This window comes from Bos javanicus, chromosome 6 (genome assembly GCF_032452875.1).
Source record: "Bos javanicus breed banteng chromosome 6, ARS-OSU_banteng_1.0, whole genome shotgun sequence".
NCBI classification, from domain to species: domain Eukaryota; kingdom Metazoa; phylum Chordata; class Mammalia; order Artiodactyla; family Bovidae; genus Bos; species Bos javanicus.
The window spans coordinates 45,752-58,527 of record NC_083873.1 but is presented as its reverse complement, the minus strand read 5'-3'; the positions used below and the strand labels follow the sequence as shown (position 1 = coordinate 58,527).

General features: G+C 50.9%; 1 protein-coding gene and 1 pseudogene across 1 annotated transcript in view; one reads left to right on the top strand and one right to left on the bottom strand.

Moving 5' to 3' along the window:
- Positions 1 to 1,956: 1,956 nt before the first annotated feature.
- On the top strand, positions 1,957 to 2,076 carry LOC133250122 (5S ribosomal RNA; annotated as a pseudogene).
- A 6,549-nt stretch (positions 2,077 to 8,625) lies between these two features.
- The window catches only part of LOC133250018 (liprin-alpha-1-like), a 27,877-nt gene continuing 23,726 nt past the window's right edge, over positions 8,626 to 12,776 (bottom strand). The window contains 3 exon segments of the mRNA XM_061421197.1: positions 8,626 to 10,244; positions 11,556 to 11,728; positions 12,565 to 12,716. Coding sequence (XP_061277181.1) covers positions 10,189 to 10,244; positions 11,556 to 11,728; positions 12,565 to 12,716 — 381 coding nt within the window. The 3' untranslated portion in view covers positions 8,626 to 10,188.

The following is a 12,776-nucleotide window of genomic DNA, read 5'->3' as shown; positions in this document are numbered from 1 at the left end:
ACATCATCCTTTTTATTCCTGTCCATCAGACTGTACAAAAAGAATACCTAAGGAGTTGAGACAAGAGCCACTGGAGGGCTTTGTCTGCTCTTCTAAGAGCTAGCACTACTAAGTAAAGAAGCCCAATGCATTTTCAATCTACCCAAATCTGGGGTGTCCCAATTTGTGTCCTCAGGAATCTCATGCTCACCAGCAATGCCTCAATCCATATAGTCCAGAGGCATAGCCATGACAAGAACTTGCCTGTGTGTCTGTGGGGTCAGGATGGTGATTTCTAGTCTGAGAGATGACCCTGGAGCTAAAGCTCCAGCTAGATCCCTAAAGTGCTCCTGTCTGCAGTGTCCTGTAAAACTTGGAATGGGGGCCTGGCTAGAAAAACCCAATAACAGCATGGATTGCAAGTCCCTTGAAAGTCTACAATCCAGCACACAAAGTTAATAACTTTAATTCCCCAAGCAGATATGAAATGGTCAGAGGGACCAGGAAAAGCTGACTGGGGAAAAAAATTTCAATCCACATGCTTCTGATTTAGTAAAGTAGCTGCTGCTGCTGCTGCTGCTAAGTCGCTTCAGTCATGTCTGACTCTGTGAGACCCCAGAGTTGGCAGCTCACCAGGCTCCCCCACCCCTAGGATTCTCCAGGCAAGAGTACTGTAGTGGGTTGCCCTTTCCTTCTCCAATGCATGAAAGTGAAAAGGGAAAGTGAAGTCACTCAGTCGTGTCCAACTCTTAATGACCCCACAGACTGCAGCCTACCAGGCTCCTCTGCCCATGGGATTTTCCAGGCAAGAGTACTGGAGTGGGGTGCCATTGCCTTCTCCGTAGTAAAGTAGAGACCACAGTAAAAGAGCAAAAGAATCTCAACTCTGAGTGTTCTTACCTTGTCTTGAAGATCTTGGACAAGCCCCCAAGATGATAACCTAGCAGTCAACGGTGACCTATGCCACTGGATTCATGGTGTCTGAAGAAGAAGATATTACTCTGGGGCCAAAGACAGTCTCAGTCACTCAGAGCTTTGTGTATATTTTATTTAAAGTGAAGGTGACAGAAAAAGCTTCTGACAGACATCAGAAGCGGGTAGGAGTATACCCACCTCACTAATTTAAATGGGGCCATATATACTTCTCAACTAGCCTCTGAGAATAGACAAAAAACATCTCAAGGATGTGAGCATTTTGCTCAGACCCTTTCCTATATAACATACATCCAAAGCTCAAAAAGAGGAATGTCCTTGAACCTGAGATACTGCTCCCTACAATGCCTACTTGTCTTAGGCAAAAGAATGTGAAAAAGAAAGCAAGCTTGCCTCCTCCTTAAAGGGGCTTTAGGCTTGGATTCTTTATCAACCTGCTGGGACAGGTAAGTATACAGTTAAAATCAGAAAATTCTAATGTTGTAATGGTGGTGAGTAAAGCATTTGTATAACATACCACTGATAACTCATATAAGTATATCACTTATAAATTCAGTATGAAGGTCAAAAGATAAAATATCAAAATAATGATAACTACAAAATGAAATAATGGAACCATGTTTGAAGAATTAGATGAAAGTATGATACTAAGTCAACAAACAGAAAGACTCAATGAAGAGCTACAGATTATTTTTTTTTAAAGGAAACTAACATAAATTCTGGATTTGAAAACTAAAATAATTGAAATGAAAAATTGATAGGTTCAGTAGCACATTTGAGATGCTGGCAGAAATAATCCATGAACTTGAAGATGAATTCATAGAAATCAATGTAAAAATAAAGAGGAAATAATGTTGAGGGAAAATGATCTAAGGCATCCATTCATTACACCAAAACAAGTATGGAAGGAGAGAGACTCTCAGAAAGCAGGAAGAGAAAGGGGAGGGAGTAAAATTACTTGTAGACAGAATGGCTGACCGGCAGGTCAGAGCGAAAGGGAGGCGCAGCACAGGGCTCTTAGGGTGCCGGGCGGCAGCAGCCTCCATCTAAGGCCATAAGCACCCTGAACGCGCCCTATCTCGTCTGATCTCGGAAGCTAAGCAGGGTCGGGCCTGGTTAGTACTTGGGTGGGAGACCGCCTGGGAATACCGGGTGCTGTAGGCTCTTTGCCTTCCCTCTCCTTTAGCCCCCGCCCCACGTCCCAACTCTTGGGTTGCCGCAGCCCCAGCCCCTCCTGGGGGGTGGGTGGCTGGGGCACCGACTCCCGCTGCAGACCCGGGTTGCCTCCACGCGGCCCGGGAGCCCCTCCGCATTTAGCTTCCAGGAAACCAGAAGACCATCCCGCGGGTCTCCATCTGGGGCTCCCTTGGCGTGCCTCAGGCAATCCCGGGGGCTGCACCAGCTCCAGCCCCAGCCCCAGCCCCAGCCCCAGCCCTACCCCCAGCCCCACCCCAACGCCCCATCTTCTCAGGCGAACGCCCGAGCTCGAGCGCACCCGGGCGCACACACAGATATATGTGCACAGACGGTGCATGTATCTTGTTCAGTTATACTTTTGGTGGGTATATGCCTGGGAGTGGGACTGCTGAATCATATGGTACTTCTAGTTTTAGTTCCTTCAGGAACCTCCATACTCTTTTCCATAGTGGCTCTACCAACTCACATTCCTACTAACGGTGGAGGCGAGTTCCCTTTTCTCCACATCCTCTCCAGCGTTTGTTATCTACAGACTTTTCCATGAGGACCATTCTGACTAATGTGAAGTGGTACCTCGTTGTAGTTTGGAGTTGAGTCTGTCCAATCATGAGTGATGTTGAGAAAGATGACCTTTTTAAAATGCAGATCCAATTCTATCACCTCCCTGCTCCAACTGCTCTTGTATTTTCCCATCATAGTGAAGATAGGACCAAATCCCTTCATTGCTTGGTCCCCACTTTCTTCTCTGATTTCTTTTCACTGGAATGCCCTCTGCACTCTTTTGGTTCCATCCCATAGGGCATTTTTCATTTCTTGAATGTACTAAGGTTCCCTTGTCATGTAGCCTTCCAAGATGCTGTTTTACCTGCCTGAAATTCTTCCTGCATCTCAACCTATGGATCTCAACTCAATTATTAGTCTGAAAAGCCTTCTCTGACACCCAGTTTTTGATGAGGGAAGAGGCCCCTATAGAAGTTCTCAAAGTATCTGCCTGTTATTTATCATTAGATTAGTCTCAGTGAAAGAAGGAATTGTGTGTCTTCTTCTCTCAGGATTCTATTTCCAGAAACATATTACATGCCTACTCGCTTATAGTAGGTGCTCAATATTTATTCAGTGTGTGAAAGACAGAAAAGTTCTGTGAAGCCTCAACTTTTCACTTGGCTCAGCACATTTGATCTCTTTGTATCTTTGTCGATTCAGTTCTTTTCTTTCTTCTGTTGATGTGCACACTATATTCAAGGCACGATCTAAGGCATGAAGACATATCAATAAATATAGGTTCTTGCTTTCCAGGAACTCATACATCAGATTTCTGTAATTTAGGGTTTTTTTTTTTTAATGCTCTAGAACAATGTGAACTTTTAGTATTATCCATTTTCATTTCAAAGAAAGATCATTTTACTTACATAGCAAAGGTGGAGACCTTCCAACTTTCAGTCCAATACTTATACCTTTACCATTTCAGGTAACTCTTGTGGTTCCTTCTGTAGGTGTGTGGCTCTTCCAGAAATGTGAAGATCTTCCATAGTCCTCAGACTTTGGTGTGATTTGGAATCATCAAGAAAGTTTCCAGGTATAGGTTCCAGACCACCACCTCAAAGAGTCAGTAGCGAATGGAGTGGATTCCAGGAATATGCATTGTTAACCAGCATCACTGGTGATTCTGTTGCTACAGACTCAATGCAGTGGGCAGGGCCTGGACTGTCCACTGGGTCTGATGTGGAATGGAAAGAAGGGCTTCCCCCCTCCACTGTTTCTAGCCTTGTGACTAGAAACGGTCCCCAAACAAAAATCAGACAAACAAGATAATCCCAGATCGTAGTCCATGAGATGAAGGAACTAAGCAGCTGGTTGAGATGGAGCCAAGGGGAAAGGTTGCTCTTTTTTTCTCCACCTCTACTCCTTTCTTCCTTGATGCCTTAGTGATTCATCATGGAGATTTGAAATAAAGTTCACAAGAGTCATATTTGTTGAATAAAGATTTTGCCTTGAACCAACTCTAAAAAATGAAGAAAGTTTCACTTGCCACATGTTTCTTTTAAAAAGTCAATTGCTTTTCAACTCTGGGATTTCTTGATTGCCTTGTTCAAGTAGCCTTAATCGTAAAAATAAAATAAAACTAAATAAAGATTCAAATATACCAACAAAGGAAAGCTTCCGTTTCTTAAATTATCTTTCCACTTAGTAGAACATTAGCTCTTTTCTTTGTATTTTGTCTAGGCAATTAGTTGTATCGTGGCTCAGATGGGAAGGCATCTGCCTGCAGGAGACTCAGGTTTGATCCCTGGGTCGGGAAGATCCCCTGGAGAAAGAAATGGCAACCCACTCCAGTATTCTTGACTGGGAAATGCCACGGACAGAGGAGCCTGACGGGCCACAGTCCATGGGTAGCATAAAAGTTGGGCACAACTGAGCAACTAAGAACAGAAGTATTTCCAAGGACCACATTCAAGAGATTTGGAACTCTTGCTTGACTCCCTCATGTTGACCATGTTGACTAGGCAGCAGATAGAAGCTGATTCATCTGTACAATTAAAAAAGAATGTGTCATTCTGTTCTATACTTTTCTGTACTGTAGGAAGAGACTGTACAGAGCAGATGTCTGGACTTGTACAGGACTTTTGGTCCTTTAGAGGATTACAGTTGCACCATCAATGCTTGCCAGAGGTGGCAGGAAGGCGGCCCTGAAAGTTTGAGTCCAGACATGTCCAGTGTTTTAGGATATATCAGATGAGTAAGAGTGCATTTACCCTTCACTATGTCTTCATAGAAAGTTGCTTTGGGTTTGGAGGAACACACACACACACACACACACACACACCCTGCCGCCGAGACAGGTCAAGAGCTAGAAACCACAGGTAAGGGAGACGGAGAAAGAGGGAGAGAGAGACAGCAAGAGGACAAGCAAGCTTCCCAACCCCCAGCCTCCACACCCTCCCCCCTCCACTCTGGGTATCCACCCGGCCCCAAGTCGACCCGACCCCACCCTCACCCACCGACACACTCACACACACACTCACCCTCTGGCCTGGGGGTGGGGGCTGGGTCTCGCCTTAGGTAGCCAGCCCGAAGGGGACCTTTGAGACCTCGGCTTCGAGGAAGTCTTGGGGTCCCCACGGGTGACTGCCAGCCCCAGAGCACCGCGTTCAGCTGGGGCCCGGCCCAAGGCTGACGCCCCCTCCCTTGGGGAAGCTGCTTCTTCCGCGTGGCCTTCCTCTGAGGTGCGTCACCGTCTGTGCCAGTGTGTCTGTCTCAGCTCTGATGCCATCCTCTCTCCCCTGCCTCCTGTTTGCTGTCTCCCTGTCACTCGTTCTGTATCTCCTTCTGTCTCTGCCTCCGTGTGTGTGTGTGTGTGTGTGTGTGTGTGTGTGGACACGTGCGCACGCGCATCTGTCTGTATCTCCCTCTCTCAGTCTTGGAGTCTGTCTCTGAACTTTCATCTCTTTCTGCCTCTGTCTCTCCTGACACCCGGCGGCCCATCCGTTCCTCTGGCCCCGGCCTCTCACAGGTGCTATGGCTCTGGCTGACGAGCTTGCGACGGCGGGCTGTCGACTGTCTGTGTGTCTGTCCGTGTGCCTGCCTGTCGCTCGTCTGCTCTCTCAGGAAGGTCGTGTGCTTGGTGGGCGGCGTCGGGGAAAGGTGGTGGGGCTCGGTAGGGCGAAGGGGCGGGGCTGAGGTGCTCGGGTGGACTGCGCTTCCTTGGCTCCCGGTGGGTTTGGGCACTGGGCAGGTGTTGGGCAGGATGGGCGCTCAGGGCCCTGGCTGGGCTGCGCCTAGGCCCGCAGGAGGCTCAGAGGCCCGCGGGCCGTGCGGGGGGCGGGCGGCGGCAGGGCCGAAAGCCAGACACCTCCGGGCCGCATGGCCCTGAGCTGCGAACGGGATCGGGGGAGGCCCGGCTCGCGGAGCGCCGCAGGGCCTGGAGAGGCTAGGGGTGGGAGGGCGCGGACACCTCCGCGCCCCTCAGCCCACCCCCCAGGCCCGGTGCCCACGCACGCCGGGCATGCTGCTGGGGGTCCCGGAAGCCCTCCGGGCTGCCGAACCTGGCCAGGCGTTTGCTGGCCGCGGGGTGGCGGTGTTCGGGGGCGTGGCGGCATTGGCCGGCCGGAGTCTGGTCGCGGGTCGTTCGGCTCAAGTACAGCGCGCGCCCCCGTCGAGAGGCGCGGCCCGCTGGCCGGACCCGCAGGTCAGAGCGAAAGGGAGGCGCAGCGCAGGGCTCTTAGGGCGCCCGGCAGCAGCCGCCTCCTTCTATGGCCATACCACCCTGAACGCGCCTGATCTCATCTGATCTCGAGGTCTCACATTTGATGGTGGTCTTGTCATCTCGTACCTCTTTCTCCTAAAGCTGGCAGCTGAGGGAATGAGGTAAGTGTAAAATTCAATAACAATAGACTGTGTGGAATCTGTGAATCTGGAGCTCTGTGAATCCGTAGGTCTAAGGAGAGACTGGCAGCTGCTGACGTGGAGTATCTGTCCCCATGATGGCGTTTACGTCATCAAATGTGCCACTGACCGCCCTCCCCCCACCCCGGGTGGCAGGGACCCCCACGTGGCAGCCCCCAGGCTCGCTCTCTCCAGCTCATCCACCTTCTAGAAGTTTCCCCAGACCCTCAGTAGGAGTGGGTGCTGCTGCGGGTGTGCGTTGTGTGTCCTCGTGCCCCGTGTGACGTTGCACGACTAACCGCATTCTGTGTTTGCACCCTTCCTCCCGCGCTCATGGGACCAGGCAGCGTGGCGGGAACGCAGGGGCTGGATTCCGCTACAGTCAGGACTTGCTCCTGATGAGCTTTGGGGTGATTACAGGCCGGCCTGGTCCCGCGGGGGCACGGAGCCCACACCCCAGGGAGTGGAGGGTCAGTGGGTCTCCGGAGGTTAGCCTGGGAGAGCCCTCACAGCATAGAACGTGACCCTGGCGCCCCACTGCCGCTGGAGTGGTCAGAGCATGGCCTAGGCCCCTGGCATAGGGACACATGGGTATCCCTCCCACAGTAGCAGTGCTGCCGGCCACGCCCTGCATGCACGTTCTCGGAGGGAACAGGGCCCAGAGCTTCAGGGTTCACGAGGCTGCCCTGCCCTGGGCCTCTCCGTGCCAGCGTTTCACACGGAGGTGCACTGGCATCTGGAGCTCGGCCACCGCTGAGGGGCCACCCTCCCTTGCAGGTGCTGCTCTGGGTGGTCCTCTGGTGGGTCCCGCCCTGGGGCCCAGCCCTGCTCCAGCGGCTCTGAGGGCAGGAGGCTGTCTGCTCTGTCCTGTTCACATCTCAGCTAGAAAGCTGGATTGGGCTTTTGAGTTTTTTTTACCAGCAGCTTTTAGCTATATGTCAGAATAGTCAGCCACAGAGTTCTCTCCTTGATCTGCTTGGTCCTCCATGTTTCTCTGAATTCTCAAAGCAGCTGAAGCCCCGAATGGGGTAGGGGGTGGGGGTGTCAGGAGGGGCAGGGGCTGGGGCACCAGCTGCCAACCCAGGACTGACTTGTCTGTGTGTTTGTTTCCAGTTTACCTGCACTAATTCTCCAGATGTTTATACAGCATCCAGTATACAACAAAGACTACATTTTGAACTCAGTGTAATCTTTACTCTGTTAATACTTGTTACATGGACCCGAAGATATTACAGGGTTTTTAATTAGTGAAAAATTCATGAATACCATAGAGAAAATATTTTAGAATTTAATGTTTCTGATATTTATGTAAACTTATGACTTCATTTATATAATTACTTCCTTTTTCTTGTATATTCAGGCTATGAATATCCTTTCAGATCAATTCATGTTCTGATACATGATTTCAGTCTTTCAAATGAATGTACTGTAGTGCTTGTCTGTATAAATCCTATGAACAAACACACAGCTTTTGTAAATGATGCATTTATTGTAATTATTCTTGTTTAATTTTTAAATGTTAAACCATGAGAGAAGGGGTTTTCCTGCGATTGTAAAATCATCATGACATGGTGTACATTATTATCCTTCCAGAATGTAACCAAGCTCTCCAACAATCACTCTGAAATAAGCAAACTTAATTTCAACCAATTGTTGTTGGATGTTAACGACTGGCCTAAACTGTACTTTTTCTAGCAAGAAATGCTTTTTGTCCACAGCGTGAAGTGATTTAAAAGTACTGGGTGTTAAACGTGAGCTAATGAAATTTGGGCTGAAAGGATGACTAGAAGAAGACTATGAAAATCTCTCCTGTAACCTAGTCTCGTGTGGACCCAGATCCCTCCTCTCTGGTGAGACTCTTTGGGGACCAATCGCGATGCCCTGCACCAGCTGTACAGCCATCGAGCTGGACAGTGAAGGTGTCACTTCCCAGACAGACAGGGTAGTGCAGCTCTGACAAAGGCCTTATTTTTATGTAAATCATCTTTTTACATCTGTTTGTAAACATGTTTAAAAAATGGACCTAAGCATACATTTTTAGATTGTGATGACATAGCCATTCTGGATTGTATAAGTAGCAAATGTAATTTTTACTTTTTCAGCGGCACATTAAAAAAGCCAGCAAGAGATGCGTTCAGGTCACAGTGTGATATTTATTATACAGCTGGTATCTTGGTAGACAGAGACAGCATGTCTCTTTACATGTGGGTTTCGCCTTTAATTGTACAATTCATTGTTATCATTCTATTTTCCTATTAATCTTTTGTGAACTTCCCGAATATGTGACAAAGTCTGTACAGTCTACTTTTGAACTATTTTTATCACAGTATTATTTATTGCTTTCTTTCAATAAAGTACTGAAGCAAAATTTCCCAGGGCCAATAAAGAGTGCAGAAGGTAAGCTGTACTCTCACTGAGAACAGGCCAGAGCTGGTAATGGGAGCCTGTGTCATCACATGGACATTCTGTTAAGAGAAACGGATGGATACAATGGAAAGGCCAGAAGGCGGAAGCATAGGTGTCCCTAGAGGATGACCGACGGTGTGTTCATGCCCTTGGCTCTGGAGACAAGAGGCTCCATCACTTCAGCATCTGCGGGGACAGGGACCCTCTGCTGCTGAGGTGTGGGCAGCGGGCCGAGGGTGGGAACAAAGTGCAGGTGTCAAGGCTCGTTTTCGGTCACAGGGCGGGGTGTCCGAGGGCAACCCTGACGGCGACCCGAATGATGCACCCTAGTCCAGCATCAGGTCCTCCCCCAGCATCAGACCCTAGTCCAGCATCAGACCCCAGTCCAGCATCACGGCCCTAGTCCAGCATCAGGCCCTCCCCAACCCTCAGACCCTCCCCCTACCTCCGACCCTTCCCCAGTATCAGGCCCCCCACCTCCAGTATGAGGTGTGGCAGCCCGACTTATCTGATACTGCTGAGCACACTCAGGCAGCCCCAGAGCAGCAGGACAATAGCTCTGGCAGGAGGTGCATCTTTAGGAATCACCTGCGGAGCAGCAGCAGCTGGGGTTTGTTTCAGGTCAAAGAGAGGCAAAGAAAAGGCACTTGTGCAGGAGGCAGTGGAGGCTGTGGGCACGTTCCCCAGTTCTGCTTCCTCCCCATGGGGGCTTTGCTCTCCTGCTCTCTCACAGGCCCCAGGGTGGTGTCCTTCCAGATTCATGGTCTCCTTGATATCTCAAGCCCAAGTCCTGAGTTGCGTCCCAGTCCGGTGTGGCAGAGGGCTGGGAACACCCAAGCTCAAGGGCTGAAAGGATCCCAGGGGGACAGCCGGGCCCCAGCAAGTGGCAGGGCAGGGGATGAGGGTGGCCGCCCACAGAGGGCGCCGGAGCAGCACTAGAAGGAGAGCAGTGATGCCTTAGCTCACTCAGGGACGCTGCCCGGCCTGGCACTCAGAGATGTTACTGCCAGCAGCTCTGGGGATACAGGAAGCCTGGTGAGTGACACCACGCCACCCAGGCCGTGTGGTGGGCACTGCTGACCATGGCCTCGGTTTTCATTCTGGTTCCAACTGTCCCTCCAAGGGCTGACGGGCTCCTCTTCCGAATGGCACAGATATTTTCTTTATGTGGGTGAACACATCCCTTGTTTCTGTTGGCGCTGTTGTCGCTCATCATGTGTTTTCCTCTTTACAACCTGTGCTTGCTGCTCTTCCAGTTTAACTTAGGAGCAGCCCTTATTTTCTGCATTTCTAGTTGTCAGCATTCACTGGGGCTTTCCAGGTGGTGCTAGGGGTAAAGATCCTGCCTGCCAATGCAATAGATAATGAGAGATGTGGGTTCGATCCCTGGGTTGAGAAGATGCCCTGGAAGAGAACATGGCAACCCACTCCAGTCTTCTTGCCTGGAGAATCCCATGGACAGAGGAGCTAGTGGGCTACAGTTCCTGGGGTCGCAGAGTCAGACACAACTGAAACAGGTTAGCACACACTCAGGTTTTAGTTCAGTCGCTCAGTTGTGTCCGACTCTTGTCACTCCTTGGATTGCAGCACTCCAGGCTTTCCTGTCCTTCACTATCTCCTGGAGTTTGCTCCAACTCATGTCCATTGAATCATCATGCCATAGAGCCATCTCATTCCTGTTTCATCCACGAGAGAGGTGGCTGGGGCTCGGCAAAGTGTCTGGTCCCACTGGGTGGGTGTGAACCTGCCCTAACTGCTCCCTAACCACGTGACTGTCACTGTGTCCTCCTCTGTAAATCGGGAGGGGGCAGCACCTGCTTGGTAAGGGGCACACACAGCATCTGGTACATAATCAATGCACCATCCATCTCAGCATTGTATTTACTACTAATAGGGATAGCATTTAATAATCTGCTCCTTTTTCTCTCTTGTCACTTAACTGTGCTCCAGACCACATCTGCTTTACTTACCCCTGTAAATCCCACACCCAGCACAAACGAGACTCAACACATTTGTGGCTGAAGAGGCAGGAACATACGCTGTCCTCAAGGAGAGGAAGCTGAGTGATATGGGGGCCTGATGATAACCCTGTGTGATGAGGGGACCCCAGGAGGACCTGTGTGGCTGTGGGGTGGGGTGAGGGGCATGGGCAGAACCCCTGATGAGCTCCTGGGGATGGGGAAGGTGGCAGGAAAGAGGGAGGGCTGTTCCTTGTGGGGTGTCCACAGATTGTACCTCACCCCTCACTGAGGAGCACTTAGGCCATTTCCAAACACATGTCACTGTTAGGATGAAACAATCATCGCCCAGCTCCTACTCAATCAATTTCATAGAATATGTTTCTAGCACTGGAGTACAATCATCTGCTTTATTCATTCCATGCTCCGTTCATCCACCCATCCAGCCAGCCATCTGTTCATCCATCCACCATTCACTAATCAATCCATCCATCCACTCTTAATTCATCCATCCATCCAACCATCCACTCATTAACTCAGCCGATCATCTCAGACCCATTGAGAAGACAGATGCCTCCTCCACTCCTGCTCCCAGGAGGACCCCCAGCATGATTGACAGGAGCCTCATGGGGACGACAGGGGAGACACAGAAGGGAGATGCCTGCAGGCCCTCCTCCCTCTGATTGGTGAAGCACCCACCTGGTCCTAACGTCTCCTTGCTGGGGTGTTCAGGCCGGCCCTTTTCCTTCTTGCGAAACAAGCGGCTGATGGAGGACTTGATGCCCTTCTTCTTTGGGGCTTTGTGCAGCGAGCCCTGGCTGCTGGTGCTGCTGCTGGGGTTATTCCCGGGGCTGTCCTGAGAGCCTGTGGAGCTTTGGGGAGAGAAAACGACCTTTAACTGGCAGCCTTGTGCAAACACACACCCCTCCAAAAGAGCTACTGATAGAAACGGGCACCCAGCAACACCCACGCCTCAACCTCGCAGCTGACAGTTGGAGTCTCCTTCACCAACCACATTCCACACAAGCAATGCAGGCTCGCGGCATAAGACAACTGCACCGGGAAGCTGAGATTCTCTGCCTCGAGCTCTCCCGCGAGGAGGGCTTGACTCCAGGCCAGCTGGTGCAGAGGGCGCTCTGACCCTCCCTTAGGGTCGCTGCTCGGCAGGTGATGACGCTCCAGGAGAAGACGAGCTCCCCTGCTCTGGGTAGGTCCCCCCGCCTCCCACAGGGTAACCGTCCCCGGCTGTGGCAGGTCACCGTGTAGGGCTGCTGGTCAGGTGACCACACGTGCCCCCCATCGAGTGCTGCCTGGCTCAGGACGGGAGCTCAGCAAGTAGTGGTCTGAATGAGGACAGTGTCAGTCACAGGAGGGGACAGGGTCTCCTGAGAGGAGACCCCTGCAGAAAAGGGAGGGACCCTCAAGAGCGAACCCAAGAGGCATGGGGCCGTGACCGTCAGGAACGTGCCCCAGGCCAGGCAGACCTCTACCAAGAGCAGGAAGAAAGCTCCCACAGGAGTCAATCTGTAGAGATGGACGTTTTCTAAAATCACTGAGGTCACTGAGCTCTTCTTCCCCAGCACCTGAAGTTCACCACTAAACACAGGCACCGAACTCAGTGGTATTCCTTTAAAATCATCCTTGCAAGTCTTTCAAGACAAGAGGCGCAGGGCTCCTGAAACTGACGACGCACACACAGGTCGCTTACTTGTGGGCGTCCCTGAGGTCCTCATGGGTGGCTGTGTGCAGCACCCCGGTGTGCAGGCGGCCCAGCTGAAGGGACCGCGGCCAGGCGAGGGTCGAGGTTTCACATTTGATGGAGGTCTTGTCATCTCCTACCTCTTCCCGTATAGCTGGCAGCTGAGGGAGTGAGGTAAGTGTCAAATTGGCTAACAATAGACTGTTCTGAAAAAGGTAATC